The sequence below is a fragment of the Cherax quadricarinatus genome, chromosome 99, assembly GCF_038502225.1.
Source record: "Cherax quadricarinatus isolate ZL_2023a chromosome 99, ASM3850222v1, whole genome shotgun sequence".
Taxonomy (NCBI): Eukaryota; Metazoa; Arthropoda; class Malacostraca; order Decapoda; family Parastacidae; genus Cherax; species Cherax quadricarinatus.
In genome coordinates this window covers 9619412-9641243 of record NC_091390.1, presented here as the reverse complement: position 1 = coordinate 9641243, position 21832 = coordinate 9619412, and the positions used below count along the sequence as shown (strand labels likewise).

Sequence of the window (21832 nt, the reverse complement as noted above, 5' to 3'; positions counted from 1 at the left end):
CACGTCAAGAACAACATTACCATCATTGCCCTTAGGAGAAAGGTCATCGTCATCCTCGCCTGAAAGAGAGAGTATATCAGAAAATAGCTACCATATTTTCTATTTTTATTTATGTAGAATATAACGACAGGTTGTATAAAAGACACAAAATGTGGGTTATGTCATTTTGTTGAGGAGTATCGCCCATAAGGATTTAACAATTCAGGATAATTCTTTATGTCCATGATTAACGAAACTTCATGACAATAAAATGCCATAACTAACATTCTGTCTTATTTACATCCTGTAGTATACCAAGTGAGTGACTTAGTCAACAAGGACTCATGTGAAAGGCTTTAATGTTATTTCTGATAATTGGAATAAGGCTCTTCACAAGCATGCCAGCTATTTGGTGTGAGGCACTACCTGTTTACTACCAATTAGGAAACATATTGGGAAAAGTCTATCCAAGTTATTAGGCATAAGGATTCTACCGTCACCATTTGTAGGATTTAGTATCAAGATTAGAAGACACTGGTGTCAGAAATAAGAAAATAGCCTAGACATTATTACGCTTAATGCAAGGTGTCCCCTGACCAAATCATTACTTTTCTACGTGGTCATGACACCTTCCAATTTTTGGTTCACCATACCCATTCCAGATTTCCTTTGTCAAATAAAAGCTTAAGTGAGCTTCAATTTGTTTTCTTTTCGTTCTAAAAAGAACAAAGATTTGGCTTCGCATTGGGGTCTGTTAAGTGCAGTATTGGCCATAATTCACTTGGAACATTAAGAAATAATCATAAAATCATACCCAGAAAATTGCTTTGCTCGGGTAGTTTGTCATCCTTATTACTGTTCCCAGACTGTTTAGCTTACAAAATTTCAGAAACCAGTTAAACCAGACTATATCATCAGTTCAGTCTACTTTGGAAAAAGGAACAGAAGAATTATATCTTGATCTACAGACCAGGAAATATGTAGTAATCAGCTTCTTGCAGGTACTTAGAATTTGCAATAATGAAGAACTTCTTGCACTAAAAGAAGAGAAAATAGAAAATACTTTACTCGATCTCAAGTATTCTTGCCTCATGAAATTCCATTGTAAGCGAAAAGATAATATAATACACAACAGGGCCACTAACCAGCACATAATGCATATTTACATAAAGCACAGATACATAATGCTCCCTGCCAACACAGTTGTTCTATCCTCGACCATCAGAGACTAAGGCTGAACAAGATGGTGTGGACGTTTACTATATACTAGGTTTAGAAAGACACGTAAGCAAACACTATAACATATTTATTAGAAAACGTTTCGGTCCTGGGACCTTGATCACCTGGGACCTTGATCAAGGTCCCAGGACCGAAACGTTTTCTAATAAATATGTTATAGTGTTTGCTTACGTGTCTTTCTAAACCAACTTGTCGGTATTTATTACCAAGGTTTATACCAACTATATACTAGGTACAAAAGAGGGTGAAATCAGATTTACATCAGGGAAACAATTGTCAGAAGTTTTCCAATAAGCTTGAAAGAACATAAATGTGTCCAGCACCAAGATCCCTACTTTCACCTCATGGTATGAGACACACCTCATGGTATGAGACGGATGCAGATACCCTGAATCTTTTTCTGTGATCCCCGTTAGCACAATTAAACAAAAAAGCGGTTTTCTTTCTTCCTCTGGACTCAGACATCACAAGCTCAGCACCCGACTACCTGTCCTAGATGCACTTTAAAAATATATAATTTTTGTTCCATTTCATGTACATGATACAGCCAAATTGTAGCAGAATGTAATACCAATAAAGGCTCATCAGCAATCAGAGTCATGCTAAATAAAAGGACAAAATGCAACAAATGCGACATTTTATTGTGGAAAGTTTGGCTCTTCAGGAGCTTTGTCAAGCCGTTGCTACAATAAACAGAACAGAATTCTTTCTCCGTAAGCAATGCGTGTCATAAGAGGTGACTAAAATGCCAGAAGCAAAGAACTAGTAACCCCTTCTCCTGTATACATTACTAAATTTAAAGAGAAACTTTCGTTTATCTTTTTGGGCCACCCTGCCTCGGTGGGAAACTGCCGGTTTGTTGAGAGAAGAAGTTGCATTTGTGTCCTTTTACATAATATATTGTCGGTAATTCTACCAATCAATGTCATATTTACTAATGAGAAAAACACGCAAGCAACATCCATAATATCATTAACATTATTCATTATTCATTATTCATTCCCCCCTTTGAAGGAGGGGTGTTAATGTTGCAGTTTAAAAACTGTAGTGTAAAGCACCCTTCTGGCAAGACAGAGATGGAGTGAATGATGGTGAAAGTTTTTCTTTTTCGGGCCACCCTGCCTTGGTGGGAATCGGCCAGTGTGATAATAATATAAAATATTATTCATGCTGCTTACCTTTCATACCACATGGAAAGTGAATTAGGTACAGATCGACATAAGTCAGCCGCAACTTATCTAATGATTTCTGTAGAAATCTTGGTACATCCTCCTCTCGATTTCCAATCATAGGTAGCTGGAAAATTTGTAAACACATTATTGTACCAAATAATTGTTGTATTACCACAAAAAAGTAATGCATCAGAATAAAACACTAATAAATATAAAGTGAAATATTGCAGCTAAACATAGTTTTATGATCAACATGAAAATATTTAAGTATTCTGAGTGGGCTATAGAATGTAGGGTGGATGAATGAGAGGGACAGCATATGAAATACATTGAAGATACATGAAGAAATATGAACCGTAAAGTACGTAAAAAATGGTGAATTACAATACTATACATAAAGTATGTGAACCGTCATGAACAGAAATTAGTATAACCATCAAGTAAATGAGCAAGAATGAAACATCAAGAACATGAACAAGCATGAACCATCTTGTACATAAACAAGCGTTAACTATCAAGTACTTATACAAGGAGAGAACCATCAAGTACAGTAGGTGTCGTAAGTATGCTAACCCACAGGCACGTCTTCAGCAGACTGTTTGCCTGACAGCTTCAAGAAGTGCCAGGACAACGTTTGCTATACTGCCAGAAACAAAAAGAATTGACTAAATTAGTGATTCCTTCCATACTTAATGACAACCTGGAAACTCAGTGGACTTTAAGGCAATAAAGAACATTTGGAAACGTATAAAGTGTAAGCTTCGTATCATAGATATGTCCACTAACTCCAATAACTCATGTGGAAAGTTTGGGATTTTCCCAAGTTCAGCATGTGTAAATTTGAATAATATAATAATTGTGCAATAAAATGAGATGCTGATTTGACCATATCGAGAAATTTCAAGTGAAGAGTGAGGATGGGGGGGTGGAGAACAGCTGCTGAGTGACGTGGTTGGGGAGATGCCATTAGTAATTTGTAAGCACTGGTTGTCGCGGAAAACTCAGCTAATAATTCGGCGTCTTCGTAGCCAAACTGGGAAAGTTCAGCCTGAATTTGTAAAAGGAACCGGTGTTAGTGTCCCCAGCTGAAGAACTGGGACAGGAAATATGCAAGACCTCATGGAATTGTCTCAGAGTGAGAGACGATTCCATGATCAGGGAGATGGTATTAATTGGATCCTTTGCTGGTGATTTTATAACAGGTAAAATTCCTCCCGAATTAGTAGAAACAATAGATGGGAGAGAAGTGGTCTCAATAAGAATCTGTGATGGTGTCAAGAATCGATGCACACCTCGATTTATTATACACAGATTTATGGAAACAGAGAAGAGCCAGTGTGTAAATAGTGGGATTTAGGCATGGTAGTTACAAAGCTCTAGCAGCCATCTGTTGAACATAGTAGTAACAAAGCTCTAGCAGCCATTTGTTGAACATAGTAGTAACAAAGCTCTAGTAGCCATCTGTTGAACATAGTAGTAACAAAGCTCTAGCAGCCATCTGTTGAACATAGTAGTAACAAAGCTCTAGCAGCCATCTGTTGAACATAGTAGTAACAAAGCTCTAGCAACCATCTGTTGAACATGGTAGTAACAAAGCTCTAGCAACCATCTGCTGAGCATAGTAGTAACAAAGCTCTAGTAACCATCTGTTGAACATGGTAGTAACTAAGCTCAAGCAACCATCTGTTGAACATGGTAGTAACAAAGCTCTAGCAACCATCTGCTGAACATAGTAGTAACAAAGCTCTAGCAACCATCTGTTGAACATGGTAGTAACAAAGCTCAAGCAACCATCTGTTGAACATGGAAGTAACAAAGCTCTAGCAGCCATCTGCTGAACATAGTAGTAACAAGGCTCTAGCAACCATCTGTTGAACATGGTAGTAATGAAGCTCAAGCAACCATCTGTAGAACATGGTAGTAGCAAAGCTCTAGCAACCATCTGTTGACATGGTAGTAACAAAGCTCTAGCAACCATCTGTTGAACTTGGTAGTAACAAAGCTCTAACAACCATCTGCTGAACATAGTAGTAACAAAGCTCTTGCAACCATCTGTTGAACATGGTAGTAACAAAGCTCAAGCAACCATCTGTTGAACATGGTAGTAACAAAGCTCTAGCAATCATCTGCTGAACATGGTAGTAACAAAGCTCTAGCAACCATCTGTTGAACATGGTAGTAACAAAGCTCAAGCAACCACCTGTTGAACATGGTAGTAACAAAGCTCTAGCAACCATCTGCTGAACATGGTAGTAACAAAGCTCAAGCAACCATCTGATGAACATGGTAGTAACAAAGCTCTAGCAACCATCTGTTGAACATGGTAGTAACAAAGCTCAAGCAACCGTCTGTTGAACATGGTAGTAACAAAGCTCTAGCAACCATCTGTTGAACATAGTAGTAACAAAGATCTGGCAACCATCTGCTGAACATGGTAGTAACAAAGCTCTAGCAACCATCTGTTGAACATGGTAGTAACAAAGCTCTAGCAACCATCTGCTGAACATTGTAGTAACAAAGCTCTAGCAACCATCTGTTGAACAAGGCAGTAACAAAGCTCAAGCAACCATCTGTTGAACATGGTAGTAACAAAGCTCTAGCAACCATCTGCTGAACATGGTAGTAACAAAGCTCTAGCAACCATCTGTTGAACATGGTAGTAACAAAGCTCTAGCAACCATCTGCTGAACATAGTAGTAACAAAGCTCTAGCAACCATCTGATAAACATGGTAGTAACAAAGCTCTAGCAACCATCTGCTGAACATGGTAGTAACAAAGCTCTAGCAACCATCTGCTGAACATGGTAGTAACAAAGCTCTAGCACCCATCTGCTGAACATGTTAGTAACAAAGCTCTAGCAACCATCTGTTGAACATGGTAGTAACAAAGCTCTAGCAACCATCTGCTGAACATAGTAGTAACAAAGCTCTAGCAACCATCTGCTGAACATGGTAGTAACAAAGCTCTAGCAACCATCTGCTGAACATGGTAGTAACAAAGCTCTAGCAACCATCTGCTGAACATGGTAGTAACAAAGCTCTAGCAACCATCTGCTGAACATGTTAGTAACAAAGCTCTAGCAACCCTCTGCTGAACATAGTAGTAACAAAGCTCTAGCAACCATCTGCTGAACATAGTAGTAACAAAGCTCTAGCAACCATCTGCTGAACATAGTAGTAACAAAGCTCTAGCAACCATCTGCTGAACATGGTAGTAACAAAGCTCTAGCAACCATCTGCTGAACATGGTAGTAACAAAGCTCTAGCAACCATCTGCTGAACATAGTAGTAACAAAGCTCTAGCAACTATCTGCTGAACATAGTAGTAACAAAGCTCTAGCAACCATCTGCTGAACATGGTAGTAACAAAGCTCTAGCAACCATCTGCTGAACATGGTAGTAACAAAGCTCTAGCAACCATCTGCTGAACATAGTAGTAACAAAGCTCTAGCAACTATCTGCTGAACATAGTAGTAACAAAGCTCTAGCAACCATCTGCTGAACATGGTAGTAACAAAGCTCTAGCAACCATCTCCTGAACATGGTAGTAACAAAGCTCTAGCAACCATCTGCTGAACATGGTAGTAACAAAGCTCTAGCAACCATCTGTTGAACATAGTAGTAACAAAGCTCTGGCAACCATCTGCTGAACATGGTAGTAACAAAGCTCTAGCAACCATCTGTTGAACATGGTAGTAACAAAGCTCTAGCAACCATCTGCTGAACATTGTAGTAACAAAGCTCTAGCAACCATCTGTTGAACAAGGCAGTAACAAAGCTCAAGCAACCATCTGTTGAACATGGTTGTAACAAAACTCTAGCAACCATCTGTTGAACATGGTAGTAATGAAGCTCAAGCAACCATCTGTAGAACATGGTAGTAGCAAAGCTCTAGCAACCATCTGTTGAACATGGTAGTAACAAAGCTCTAGCAACCATCTGTTGAACTTGGTAGTAACAAAGCTCTAACAACCATCTGCTGAACATAGTAGTAACAAAGCTCTTGCAACCATCTGTTGAACATGGTAGTAACAAAGCTCAAGCAACCATCTGTTGAACATGGTAGTAACAAAGCTCTAGCAATCATCTGCTGAACATGGTAGTAACAAAGCTCTAGCAACCATCTGCTGAACATGGTAGTAACAAAGCTCAAGCAACCATATGTTGAACATGGTAGTAACAAAGCTCTAGCAACCATCTGCTGAACATGGTAGTAACAAAGCTCAAGCAACCATCTGATGAACATGGTAGTAACAAAGCTCTAGCAACCATCTGTTGAACATGGTAGTAACAAAGCTCAAGCAACCGTCTGTTGAACATGGTAGTAACAAAGCTCTAGCAAGCATCTGTTGAACATAGTAGTAACAAAGCTCTGGCAACCATCTGCTGAACATGGTAGTAACAAAGCTCTAGCAACCATCTGTTGAACATGGTAGTAACAAAGCTCTAGCAACCATCTGCTGAACACTGTAGTAACAAAGCTCTAGCAACCATCTGTTGAACAAGGCAGTAACAAAGCTCAAGCAACCATCTGTTGAACATGGTAGTAACAAAGCTCTAGCAACCATCTGCTGAACATGGTAGTAACAAAGCTCAAGCAACCATCTGTTGAACATGGTTGTAACAAAACTCTAGCAACCATCTGTTGAACATGGTAGTAACAAAGCTCTAGCAACAATCTGCTGAACATGGTAGTAACAAAGTTCTAGCAACCATCTGCTGAACATGGTAGTAACAAAGCTCTAGCAACCATCTGTTGAACATGGTAGTAACAAAGCTCTAGCAACCATCTGCTGAACATAGTAGTAACAAAGCTCTAGCAACCATCTGATAAACATGGTAGTAACAAAGCTCTAGCAACCATCTGCTGAACATGGTAGTAACAAAGCTCTAGCAACCATCTGCTGAACATGGTAGTAACAAAGCTCTAGCACCCATCTGCTGAACATGTTAGTAACAAAGCTCTAGCAACCATCTGTTGAACATGGTAGTAACAAAGCTCTAGCAACCATCTGCTGAACATAGTAGTAACAAAGCTCTAGCAACCATCTGCTGAATATGGTAGTAACAAAGCTCTAGCAACCATCTGCTGAACATGGTAGTAACAAAGCTCTAGCAACCATCTGCTGAACATGGTAGTAACAAAGCTCTAGCAACCATATGCTGAACATGTTAGTAACAAAGCTCTAGCAACCCTCTGCTGAACATAGTAGTAACAAAGCTCTAGCAACCATCTGCTGAACATAGTAGTAACAAAGCTCTAGCAACCATCTGCTGAACATAGTAGTAACAAAGCTCTAGCAACCATCTGCTGAACATGGTAGTAACAAAGCTCTAGCAACCATCTGCTGAACATGGTAGTAACAAAGCTCTAGCAACCATCTGCTGAACATAGTAGTAACAAAGCTCTAGCAACTATCTGCTGAACATAGTAGTAACAAAGCTCTAGCAACCATCTGCTGAACATGGTAGTAACAAAGCTCTAGCAACCATCTGCTGAACATGGTAGTAACAAAGCTCTAGCAACCATCTGCTGAACATGGTAGTAACAAAGCTCTAGCAACCATCTGTTGAACATAGTAGTAACAAAGCTCTGGCAACCATCTGCTGAACATGGTAGTAACAAAGCTCTAGCAACCATCTGTTGAACATGGTAGTAACAAAGCTCTAGCAACCATCTGCTGAACATTGTAGTAACAAAGCTCTAGCAACCATCTGTTGAACAAGGCAGTAACAAAGCTCAAGCAACCATCTGTTGAACATGGTAGTAACAAAGCTCTAGCAACCATCTGCTGAACATGGTAGTAACAAAGCTCAAGCAACCATCTGTTGAACATGGTTGTAACAAAACTCTAGCAACCATCTGTTGAACATGGTAGTAACAAAGCTCTAGCAACAATCTGCTGAACATGGTAGTAACAAAGTTCTAGCAACCATCTGCTGAACATGGTAGTAACAAAGCTCTAGCAACCATCTGTTGAACATGGTAGTAACAAAGCTCTAGCAACCATCTGCTGAACATAGTAGTAACAAAGCTCTAGCAACCATCTGATAAACATGGTAGTAACAAAGCTCTAGCAACCATCTGCTGAACATGGTAGTAACAAAGCTCTAGCAACCATCTGCTGAACATGGTAGTAACAAAGCTCTAGCACCCATCTGCTGAACATGTTAGTAACAAAGCTCTAACAACCATCTGTTGAACATGGTAGTAACAAAGCTCTAGCAACCATCTGCTGAACATAGTAGTAACAAAGCTCTAGCAACCATCTGCTGAACATGGTAGTAACAAAGCTCTAGCAACCATCTGCTGAACATGGTAGTAACAAAGCTCTAGCAACCATCTGCTGAACATGGTAGTAACAAAGCTCTAGCAACCATCTGCTGAACATGTTAGTAACAAAGCTCTAGCAACCATCTGCTGAACATAGAAGTAACAAAGCTCTAGCAACCATCTGCTGAACATAGTAGTAACAAAGCTCTAGCAACCATCTGCTGAACATAGTAGTAACAAAGCTCTAGCAACCATCTGCTGAACATGGTAGTAACAAAGCTCTAGCAACCATCTGCTGAACATGGTAGTAACAAAGCTCTAGCAACCAACTGCTGAACATAGTAGTAACAAAGCTCTAGCAACCATCTGCTGAACATAGTAGAAACAAAGCTCTAGCAACCATCTGCTGAACATGGTAGTAACAAAGCTCTAGCAACCATCTGCTGAACATGGTAGTAACAAAGCTCTAGCAACCATCTGCTGAACATAGTAGTAACAAAGCTCTAGCAACCATCTGCTGAACATTGTAGTAACAAAGCTCTAGCAACCATCTGCTGAACATGGTAGTAACAAAGCTCTAGCAACCCTCTGCTGAACATAGTAGTAACAAAGCTCTAGCAACCATCTGCTGAACATGGTAGTAGCAAAGCTCTAGCAACCATCTGCTGAACATAGTAGTAACAAAGCTCTAGCAACCATCTGCTGAACTTGGTAGTAACAAAGCTCTAGCAACCATCTGCTGAACATGGTAGTAACAAAGCTCTAGCAACCCTCTGCTGAACATAGTAGTAACAAAGCTCTAGCAACCCTCTGCTAAACATAGTAGTAACAAAGCTCTAGCAACCATCTGTTGAACATGGTAGTAACAAAGCTCTAGCAACCATCTGCTGAACATGGTAGTAACAAAGCTCTAGCAACCATCTGTTGAACATGGTAGTAACAAAGCTCTAGCAACCATCTGCTGAACATGGTAGTAACAAAGCTCTAGCAACCCTCTGCTGAACATAGTAGTAACAAAGCTCTAGCAACCCTCTGCTGAACATAGTAGTAACAAAGCTCTAGCAACCATCTGCTGAACATAGTAGTAACAAAGCTCTAGCAACCATCTGCTGAACATGGTAGTAACAAAGGTCTAGCAACCATCTGCTGAACATGGTAGTAACAAAGCTCTAGCAACCATCTGCTGAACATGGTAGTAACAAAGCTCTAGCAACCATCTGCGGAACATGTTAGTAACAAAGCTCTAGCAACCCTCTGCTGAACATAGTAGTAACAAAGCTCTAGCAACCATCTGCTGAACATAGTAGCAACAAAGCTCTAGCAACCATCTGCTGAACATAGTAGTAACAAAGCTCTAGCAACCATCTGCTGAACATGGTAGTAACAAAGCTCTAGCAACCATCTGCTGAACATGGTAGTAACAAAGCTCTAGCAACCATCTGCTGAACATAGTAGTAACAAAGCTCTAGCAACTATCTGCTGAACATAGTAGTAACAAAGCTCTAGCAACCATCTGCTGAACATGGTAGTAACAAAGCTCTAGCAACCATCTGTTGAACATGGTAGTAACAAAGCTCTAGCAACCATCTGCTGAACATTGTAGTAACAAAGCTCTAGCAACCATCTGTTGAACAAGGCAGTAACAAAGCTCAAGCAACCATCTGTTGAACATGGTAGTAACAAAGCTCTAGCAACCATCTGCTGAACATGGTAGTAACAAAGCTCTAGCAACCATCTGCTGAACATGGTAGTAACAAAGCTCTAACAACCATCTGCTGAACATAGTAGTAACAAAGCTCTAGCAACTATCTGCTGAACATAGTAGTAACAAAGCTCTAGCAACCATCTGCTGAACATGGTAGTAACAAAGCTCTAGCAACCATCTCCTGAACATGGTAGTAACAAAGCTCTAGCAACCATCTGCTGAACATGGTAGTAACAAAGCTCTAGCAACCATCTGTTGAACATAGTAGTAACAAAGCTCTGGCAACCATCTGCTGAACATGGTAGTAACAAAGCTCTAGCAACCATCTGTTGAACATGGTAGTAACAAAGCTCTAGCAACCATCTGCTGAACATTGTAGTAACAAAGCTCTAGCAACCATCTGTTGAACAAGGCAGTAACAAAGCTCAAGCAACCATCTGTTGAACATGGTTGTAACAAAACTCTAGCAACCATCTGTTGAACATGGTAGTAATGAAGCTCAAGCAACCATCTGTAGAACATGGTAGTAGCAAAGCTCTAGCAACCATCTGTTGAACATGGTAGTAACAAAGCTCTAGCAACCATCTGTTGAACTTGGTAGTAACAAAGCTCTAACAACCATCTGCTGAACATAGTAGTAACAAAGCTCTTGCAACCATCTGTTGAACATGGTAGCAACAAAGCTCAAGCAACCATCTGTTGAACATGGTAGTAACAAAGCTCTAGCAATCATCTGCTGAATATGGTAGTAACAAAGCTCTAGCAACCATCTGTTGAACATGGTAGTAACAAAGCTCAAGCAACCATATGTTGAACATGGTAGTAACAAAGCTCTAGCAACCATCTGCTGAACATGGTAGTAACAAAGCTCAAGCAACCATCTGATGAACATGGTAGTAACAAAGCTCTAGCAACCATCTGTTGAACATGGTAGTAACAAAGCTCAAGCAACCGTCTGTTGAACATGGTAGTAACAAAGCTCTAGCAACCATCTGTTGAACATAGTAGTAACAAAGCTCTGGCAACCATCTGCTGAACATGGTAGTAACAAAGCTCTAGCAACCATCTGTTGAACATGGTAGTAACAAAGCTCTAGCAACCATCTGCTGAACATTGTAGTAACAAAGCTCTAGCAACCATCTGTTGAACAAGGCAGTAACAAAGCTCAAGCAACCATCTGTTGAACATGGTAGTAACAAAGCTCTAGCAACCATCTGCTGAACATGGTAGTAACAAAGCTCAAGCAACCATCTGTTGAACATGGTTGTAACAAAACTCTAGCAACCATCTGTTGAACATGGTAGTAACAAAGCTCTAGCAACAATCTGCTGAACATGGTAGTAACAAAGTTCTAGCAACCATCTGCTGAACATGGTAGTAACAAAGCTCTAGCAACCATCTGTTGAACATGGTAGTAACAAAGCTCTAGCAACCATCTGCTGAACATAGTAGTAACAAAGCTCTAGCAACCATCTGATAAACATGGTAGTAACAAAGCTCTAGCAACCATCTGCTGAACATGGTAGTAACAAAGCTCTAGCAACCATCTGCTGAACATGGTAGTAACAAAGCTCTAGCACCCATCTGCTGAACATGTTAGTAACAAAGCTCTAACAACCATCTGTTGAACATGGTAGTAACAAAGCTCTAGCAACCATCTGCTGAACATAGTAGTAACAAAGCTCTAGCAACCATCTGCTGAACATGGTAGTAACAAAGCTCTAGCAACCATCTGCTGAACATGGTAGTAACAAAGCTCTAGCAACCATCTGCTGAACATGGTAGTAACAAAGCTCTAGCAACCATCTGCTGAACATGTTAGTAACAAAGCTCTAGCAACCATCTGCTGAACATAGTAGTAACAAAGCTCTAGCAACCATCTGCTGAACATAGTAGTAACAAAGCTCTAGCAACCATCTGCTGAACATAGTAGTAACAAAGCTCTAGCAACCATCTGCTGAACATGGTAGTAACAAAGCTCTAGCAACCATCTGCTGAACATGGTAGTAACAAAGCTCTAGCAACCATCTGCTGAACATAGTAGTAACAAAGCTCTAGCAACCATCTGCTGAACATAGTAGAAACAAAGCTCTAGCAACCATCTGCTGAACATGGTAGTAACAAAGCTCTAGCAACCATCTGCTGAACATGGTAGTAACAAAGCTCTAGCAACCATCTGCTGAACATAGTAGTAACAAAGCTCTAGCAACCATCTGCTGAACATGGTAGTAACAAAGCTCTAGCAACCATCTGCTGAACATGGTAGTAACAAAGCTCTAGCAACCCTCTGCTGAACATAGTAGTAACAAAGCTCTAGCAACCATCTGCTGAACATGGTAGTAGCAAAGCTCTAGCAACCATCTGCTGAACATAGTAGTAACAAAGCTCTAGCAACCATCTGCTGAACTTGGTAGTAACAAAGCTCTAGCAACCATCTGCTGAACATGGTAGTAACAAAGCTCTAGCAACCCTCTGCTGAACATAGTAGTAACAAAGCTCTAGCAACCCTCTGCTGAACATAGTAGTAACAAAGCTCTAGCAACCATCTGTTGAACATGGTAGTAACAAACCTCTAGCAACCATCTGCTGAACATGGTAGTAACAAACCTCTAGCAACCATCTGTTGAACATGGTAGTAACAAAGCTCTAGCAACCATCTGCTGAACATGGTAGTAACAAAGCTCTAGCAACCCTCTGCTGAACATAGTAGTAACAAAGCTCTAGCAACCCTCTGCTGAACATAGTAGTAACAAAGCTCTAGCAACCATCTGCTGAACATAGTAGTAACAAAGCTCTAGCAACCATCTGCTGAACATGGTAGTAACAAAGGTCTAGCAACCATCTGCTGAACATGGTAGTAACAAAGCTCTAGCAACCATCTGCTGAACATGGTAGTAACAAAGCTCTAGCAACCATCTGCTGAACATGTTAGTAACAAAGCTCTAGCAACCCTCTGCTGAACATAGTAGTAACAAAGCTCTAGCAACCATCTGCTGAACATAGTAGTAACAAAGCTCTAGCAACCATCTGCTGAACATAGTAGTAACAAAGCTCTAGCAACCATCTGCTGAACATGGTAGAAACAAAGCTCTAGCAACCATCTGCTGAACATGGTAGTAACAAAGCTCTAGCAACCATCTGCTGAACATAGTAGTAACAAAGCTCTAGCAACTATCTGCTGAACATAGTAGTAACAAAGCTCTAGCAACCATCTGCTGAACATGGTAGTAACAAAGCTCTAGCAACCATCTGTTGAACATGGTAGTAACAAAGCTCTAGCAACCATCTGCTGAACATTGTAGTAACAAAGCTCTAGCACCCATCTGTTGAACAAGGCAGTAACAAAGCTCAAGCAACCATCTGTTGAACATGGTAGTAACAAAGCTCTAGCAACCATCTGCTGAACATGGTAGTAACAAAGCTCTAGCAACCATCTGCTGAACATGGTAGTAACAAAGCTCTAGCAACCATCTGCTGAACATAGTAGTAACAAAGCTCTAGCAACTATCTGCTGAACATAGTAGTAACAAAGCTCTAGCAACCATCTGCTGAACATGGTAGTAACAAAGCTCTAGCAACCATCTCCTGAACATGGTAGTAACAAAGCTCTAGCAACCATCTGCTGAACATGGTAGTAACAAAGCTCTAGCAACCATCTGTTGAACATAGTAGTAACAAAGCTCTGGCAACCATCTGCTGAACATGGTAGTAACAAAGCTCTAGCAACCATCTGTTGAACATGGTAGTAACAAAGCTCTAGCAACCATCTGCTGAACATTGTAGTAACAAAGCTCTAGCAACCATCTGTTAAACAAGGCAGTAACAAAGCTCAAGCAACCATCTGTTGAACATGGTTGTAACAAAACTCTAGCAACCATCTGTTGAACATGGTAGTAATGAAGCTCAAGCAACCATCTGTAGAACATGGTAGTAGCAAAGCTCTAGCAACCATCTGTTGAAGATGGTAGTAACAAAGCTCTAGCAACCATCTGTTGAACTTGATAGTAACAAAGCTCTAACAACCATCTGCTGAACATAGTAGTAACAAAGCTCTTGCAACCATCTGTTGAACATGGTAGTAACAAAGCTCAAGCAACCATCTGTTGAACATGGTAGTAACAAAGCTCTAGCAATCATCTGCTGAATATGGTAGTAACAAAGCTCTAGCAACCATCTGTTGAACATGGTAGTAACAAAGCTCAAGCAACCATATGTTGAACATGGTAGTAACAAAGCTCTAGCAACCATCTGCTGAACATGGTAGTAACAAAGCTCAAGCAACCATCTGATGAACATGGTAGTAACAAAGCTCTAGCAACCATCTGTTGAACATGGTAGTAACAAAGCTCAAGCAACCGTCTGTTGAACATGGTAGTAACAAAGCTCTAGCAACCATCTGTTGAACATAGTAGTAACAAAGCTCTGGCAACCATTTGCTGAACATGGTAGTAACAAAGCTCTAGCAACCATCTGTTGAACATGGTAGTAACAAAGCTCTAGCAACCATCTGCTGAACATTGTAGTAACAAAGCTCTAGCAACCATCTGTTGAACAAGGCAGTAACAAAGCTCAAGCAACCATCTGTTGAACATGGTAGTAACAAAGCTCTAGCAACCATCTGCTGAACATGGTAGTAACAAAGCTCAAGCAACCATCTGTTGAACATGGTTGTAACAAAACTCTAGCAACCATCTGTTGAACATGGTAGTAACAAAGCTCTAGCAACAATCTGCTGAACATGGTAGTAACAAAGTTCTAGCAACCATCTGCTGAACATGGTAGTAACAAAGCTCTAGCAACCATCTGTTGAACATGGTAGTAACAAAGCTCTAGCAACCATCTGCTGAACATAGTAGTAACAAAGCTCTAGCAACCATCTGATAAACATGGTAGTAACAAAGCTCTAGCAACCATCTGCTGAACATGGTAGTAACAAAGCTCTAGCAACCATCTGCTGAACATGGTAGTAACAAAGCTCTAGCACCCATCTGCTGAACATGTTTGTAACAAAGCTCTAGCAACCATCTGTTGAACATGGTAGTAACAAAGCTCTAGCAACCATCTGCTGAACATAGTAGTAACAAAGCTCTAGCAAACATCTGCTGAACATGGTAGTAACAAAGCTCTAGCAACCATCTGCTGAACATGGTAGTAACAAAGCTCTAGCAACCATATGCTGAACATGTTAGTAACAAAGCTCTAGCAACCCTCTACTGAACATAGTAGTAACAAAGCTCTAGCAACCATCTGCTGAACATAGTAGTAACAAAGCTCTAGCAACCATCTGCTGAACATAGTAGTAACAAAGCTCTAGCAACCATCTGCTGAACATGGTAGTAACAAAGCTCTAGCAACCATCTGCTGAACATGGTAGTAACAAAGCTCTAGGAACCATCTGCTGAACATAGTAGTAACAAAGCTCTAGCAACTATCTGCTGAACATAGTAGTAACAAAGCTCTAGCAACCATCTGCTGAACATGGTAGTAACAAAGCTCTAGCAACCATCTGCTGAACATGGTATTAACAAAGCTCTAGCAACCATCTGCTGAACATGGTAGTAACAAAGCTCTAGCAACCATCTGTTGAACATAGTAGTAACAAAGCTCTGGCAACCATCTGCTGAACATGGTAGTAACAAAGCTCTAGCAACCATCTGTTGAACATGGTAGTAACAAAGCTCTAGCAACCATCTGCTGAACATTGTAGTAACAAAGCTCTAGCAACCATCTGTTGAACAAGGCAGTAACAAAGCTCAAGCAACCATCTGTTGAACATGGTAGTAACAAAGCTCTAGCAACCATCTGCTGAACATGGTAGTAACAAAGCTCAAGCAACCATCTGTTGAACATGGTTGTAACAAAACTCTAGCAACCATCTGTTGAACATGGTAGTAACAAAGCTCTAGCAACAATCTGCTGAACATGGTAGTAACAAAGTTCTAGCAACCATCTGCTGAACATGGTAGTAACAAAGCTCTAGCAACCATCTGTTGAACATGGTAGTAACAAAGCTCTAGCAACCATCTGCTGAACATAGTAGTAACAAAGCTCTAGCAACCATCTGATAAACATGGTAGTAACAAAGCTCTAGCAACCATCTGCTGAACATGGTAGTAACAAAGCTCTAGCAACCATCTGCTGAACATGGTAGTAACAAAGCTCTAGCACCCATCTGCTGAACATGTTAGTAACAAAGCTCTAACAACCATCTGTTGAACATGGTAGTAACAAAGCTCTAGCAACCATCTGCTGAACATAGTAGTAACAAAGCTCTAGCAACCATCTGCTGAACATGGTAGTAACAAAGCTCTAGCAACCATCTGCTGAATATGGTAGTAACAAAGCTCTAGCAACCATCTGCTGAACATGGTAGTAACAAAGCTCTAGCAACCATCTGCTGAACATGTTAGTAACAAAGCTCTAGCAACCATCTGCTGAACATAGTAGTAACAAAGCTCTAGCAACCATCTGCTGAACATAGTAGTAACAAAGCTCTAGCAACCATCTGCTGAACATAGTAGTAACAAAGCTCTAGCAACCATCTGCTGAACATGGTAGTAACAAAGCTCTAGCAACCATCTGCTGAACATGGTAGGAACAAAGCTCTAGCAACCATCTGCTGAACATAGTAGTAACAAAGCTCTAGCAACCATCTGCTGAACATAGTAGAAACAAAGCTCTAGCAACCATCTGCTGAACATGGTAGTAACAAAGCTCTAGCAACCATCTGCTGAACATGGTAGTAACAAAGCTCTAGCAACCATCTGCTGAACATAGTAGTAACAAAGCTCTAGCAACCATCTGCTGAACATGGTAGTAACAAAGCTCTAGCAACCATCTGCTGAACATGGTAGTAACAAAGCTCTAGCAACCCTCTGCTGAACATAGTAGTAACAAAGCTCTGGCAACCATCTGCTGAACATGGTAGTAGCAAAGCTCTAGCAACCATCTGCTGAAAAATAGTAGTAACAAAGCTCTAGCAACCATCTGCTGAACTTGGTAGTAACAAAGCTCTAGCAACCATCTGCTGAACATGGTAGTAACAAAGCTCTAGCAACCCTCTGCTGAACATAGTAGTAACAAAGCTCTAGCAACCCTCTGCTGAACATAGTAGTAACAAAGCTCTAGCAACCATCTGTTGAACATGGTAGTAACAAAGCTCTAGCAACCGTCTGCTGAACATGGTAGTAACAAACCTCTAGCAACCATCTGTTGCACATGGTAGTAACAAAGCTCTAGCAACCATCTGCTGAACATGGTAGTAACAAAGCTCTAGCAACCCTCTGCTGAACATAGTAGTAACAAAGCTCTAGCAACCCTCTGCTGAACATAGTAGTAACAAAGCTCTAGCAACCATCTGTTGAACATGGTAGTAACAAAGCTCTAGCAACCATCTGCTGAACATGGTAGTAACAAACCTCTAGCAACCATCTGTTGAACATGGTAGTAACAAAGCTCTAGCAACCATCTGCTGAACATGGTAGTAAAAAAGCTCTAGCAACCATCTGTTGAACATGGTAGTAACAAAGCTCTAGCAACCATCTGCTGAACCTTGTAGTAACAAAGCTCTAGCAACCATCTGTTGAACATGGTAGTAACAAAGCTCAAGCAACCATCTGTTGAACATGGTAGTAACAAAGCTCCAGCAACCATCTGCTGAACATGGTAGTAACAAAGCTCAAGCAACCATCTGCTGAACATGGTAGTAACAAAGCTCTAGCAACCATCTGCTGAACATGGTAGTAACAAAGCTCTAGCAACCATCTGCTGAACATGGTAGTAACAAAGTTCTAGCAACCATCTGCTGAACATGGTAGTAACAAAGCTCTAGCAACCATCTGCTGAACATTGTAGTAACAAAGCTCTAGCAACCATCTGCGGAACATAGTAGTAACAAATCTCTAGCAACCATCTGCGGAACATAGTAGTAACAAAGCTCTAGCAACCATCTGCTGAACATAGTAGTAACAAAGCTCTAGCAACCATCTGCTGAACATAGTAGTAACAAAGCTCTAGCAACCATCTGCTGAACATAGTAGTAACAAAGCTCTAGCAACCATCTGCTGAACATGGTAGTAACAAAGCTCTAGCAACCATCTGCTGAACATAGTAGTAACAAAGCTCAAGCAGCCATCTGCTGAACATAGTAGTAACAAAGCTCTAGCAACCATCTGCTGAACATGGTAGTAACAAAGCTCTAGCAACCATCTTCTGAACATAGTAGTAACAAAGCTCAAGCAGCCATCTGCTGAACATAGTAGTAACAAAGCTCTAGCAACCATCTGCTGAACATGGTAGTAACAAAGCTCTAGCAACCATCTGCTGAACATAGTAGTAACAAAGCTCAAGCAGCCATCTGCTGAACATAGTAGTAACAAAGCTCTAGCAACCGTCTGCTGAACATGGTAGTAACAAAGCTCTAGCAACCATCTGCTGAACATAGTAGTAACAAAGCTCAAGCAGCCATCTGCTGAACATAGTAGTAACAAAGCTCTAGCAACCATCTGCTGAACATAGTAGTAACAAAGCTCTAGCAACCATCTGCTGAACATGGTAGTAACAAAGCTCTAGCAACCATCTGCTGAACATGGTAGTAACAAAGCTTTAGCAACCATCTGCTGAACATGGTAGTAACAAAGCTCTAGCAACCATCTGCTGAACATGGTAGTAACAAAGCTCTAGCAACCATCTGCTGAACATAGTAGTAACAAAGCTCTAGCAACCATCTGCTGAACATGGTAGTAACAAAGCTCTAGCAACCATCTGCTGAACATGGTAGTAACAAAGCTTTAGCAACCATCTGCTGAACATGGTAGTAACAAAGCTCTAGCAACCATCTGCTGAACATGGTAGTAACAAAGCTCTAGCAACCATCTGCTGAACATGGTAGTAACAAAGCTCAAGCAACCATCTGCTGAACATGGTAGTAACAAAGCTCAAGCAACCATCTGCTGAACATAGTAGTAACAAAGCTCTAGCAACCATCTGCTGAACATAGTAGTAACAAAGCTCAAGCAGCCATCTGCTGAACATAGTAGTAACAAAGCTCAAGCAACCATCTGCTGAACATAGTAGTAACAAAGCTCAAGCAACCATCTGCTGAACATAGTAGTAACAAAGCTCTAGCAACCATCTGCTGAACATAGTAGTAACAAAGCTCAAGCAACCATCTGCTGAACATAGTAGTAACAAAGCTCTAGCAACCATCTGCTGAACATAGTAGTAACAAAGCTCAAGCAACCATCTGCTGAACATGAAAAAACTTACAACATCTATTTGAACATTACGAATTTATTACACTGCTAGTCAGACTAAGACACTACTCAGTAACAACAATAACATAACAGTATTCAATTGAAATGTCAGATCACTCAGCAAACATTATGAAGACCTCCAAGCACTTTTAGATTCTCTAAATGTCAGTATGTCTATCATTAATCTTACTAAAACCTGGCTAAAACATGACGTTGCTAACATCTTTGACATACCTGGTTACACAGCCATACACAATTGTTGGTGACATCAATTAGGATGTGGCACAGCTATCTGCCGCTCCGATCAACTTAAATGTTTTAAATCTACTTGCACCAGGGAAGAATATGGTCAATATACATTTCCTAAATTTGAGTCCGAAAACCTAAAATAAATTATAACAGTTGGAGCAATCTACAGAGTACCTCACTCAAATATTTACTCATTTAGTGAAAGCCTACGAGAAATGATATCTGACACAGAGATGAATAAACACCACCTGATACTTACAGGTGACTTAAACATAAACCTCATCCATGACCATAACCCACAAGTAACTGAATTCACAAACACTATAAACAAGTGCTTACTTTTACCATCTGTTACTACACCAAAAAGAATCTCCGAGAAAAGTGCCTCATTACTTGACCGTATCTGGACTAACACTATATCCCCACTAAAAGCAGGCATAATCACTGATAGCACTACAGGCCACTATCCCACCTTTCTCATAACCAGCTTATGCAAATTGCCCCGACTACATGACGAGTCGACAGTAAGTAACTCTTTCTCAGCATTAAGTAACATCGACTGGCAGAGTGAGCTAACAGTCAACCTCGATATTGATGAATGTGTCAAAAAAAATATATAAAAAAACTCAAAACATCTATAACATGCATTGACAATAAAAACAAAGCAGATCACAGCAAAGAGACTAAACAGCCCCTGGCTTACAAACAGCATCTTTAAATTCATTGATAAATAACATCTATGTAAAAAACAGTACGGAATGGGTCTGATAATAAAGTAACTGACAAAACGTTACTAGTCAATACTTACTAATCTAATAAGGAGGTCTAAATAACAGTATTACGAAAATAGATTTAATGACACAAAAGGGGACATCAAAAAGACCTGAAAAACCCTCTCTGAATTTCTAGAATCTAGAAGACTGTATAGAAACAGAGTGATTAACTTAACGAAACCAGAGGAACCTCTCCTCCAGCCGAGAGATACTGCCAACATACTTAATGTTTTTTCTTAATCGAAGGAGCAAAGATAACATACAAAGTCTCAAACTTAACACTCAGGCAAAAGACTACCTCACTGGTACTACCCAAATACTCTATTTCTAGCTCCCAACAAACCCTACTGAAATCTCTGTTAGACGATGGCTTCTCGGCTGGATTAAAGGCTACCTGTCCAACAGAAAGTCTTCTGTGTTGTTCCAGGGACATTGAAGTGTAACTAAAGATTTTGAATTAGGAACCCTACAGGGAGGTGTGCTCAGTCCCACCCTATTCAATATTTTAATTAATGCCTTACTTATTGCTATGCCTAGCCAGCCCCATCATTATATTATTAGTTTTGCTGATATAATGATTCACACCACCGGATTCTCCAACACCCAAAACATTCTTATTCTTATTCGTGTACTAGCCTCGTGTCAGGACCTGGGGTTAATAATCTCAGGGGATAAAACAAAGATACTCAACAGGCGTCCTCCTAGACAGAGAGGCACAGTTCATCAGATCCAGTTGCATGATGGGTCTCTTCTAGAATATGTAAGCAGATACAGGTATCTAGGCTTTGAGATTCCACTGCTTGGACCTGTTGTAACGAGTCTCTGTCGCCAATACAAAGAAAGATTGAGAGCACTTAGAGTTGTGGCAGGTTTTCATCCAAGGTATGGAGCTAATGTTAAAATTGTGAAAATGATGTATCTTGCTTATATTAGATCATTGGTTGATTATGCGGCGCCACTACTTGCACTCGTGTCTGACTGGAAGCTTGGAAGGCTGGAAAAACTGCAAAACGAAGCAATGAGGATCATCCTAGGATGCCCTCTTACTGCCAAAATTTTAAATATGCGGAAAGAACTTAATATTCCAAGCATTAAAGATCGTGTTACTGAAAGAAATATTCTTATTGAGGTCAATATGCTTAGGTTAGCCCATTCAAACCCCTGCACAGAAGCCCTCCAAACTTTCC

The 21832-nt window shown here is 40.4% G+C and overlaps 1 protein-coding gene across 1 annotated transcript in view; it reads right to left on the bottom strand.

The window, feature by feature from the left end:
• Positions 1–21832, bottom strand: part of LOC128704758 (aldo-keto reductase family 1 member A1) — a 106213-nt gene that overhangs the window by 53446 nt on the left and 30935 nt on the right. The window contains exons 3-4 of the mRNA XM_070079516.1: positions 2397–2514; positions 1–59 (exon numbers count right to left, since the gene is read on the bottom strand). The exon at positions 1–59 is cut by the window's left edge and continues 42 nt beyond it. Coding sequence (XP_069935617.1) covers positions 1–59; positions 2397–2514 — 177 coding nt within the window. The remainder of the gene's footprint in view (positions 60–2396; positions 2515–21832) is intronic.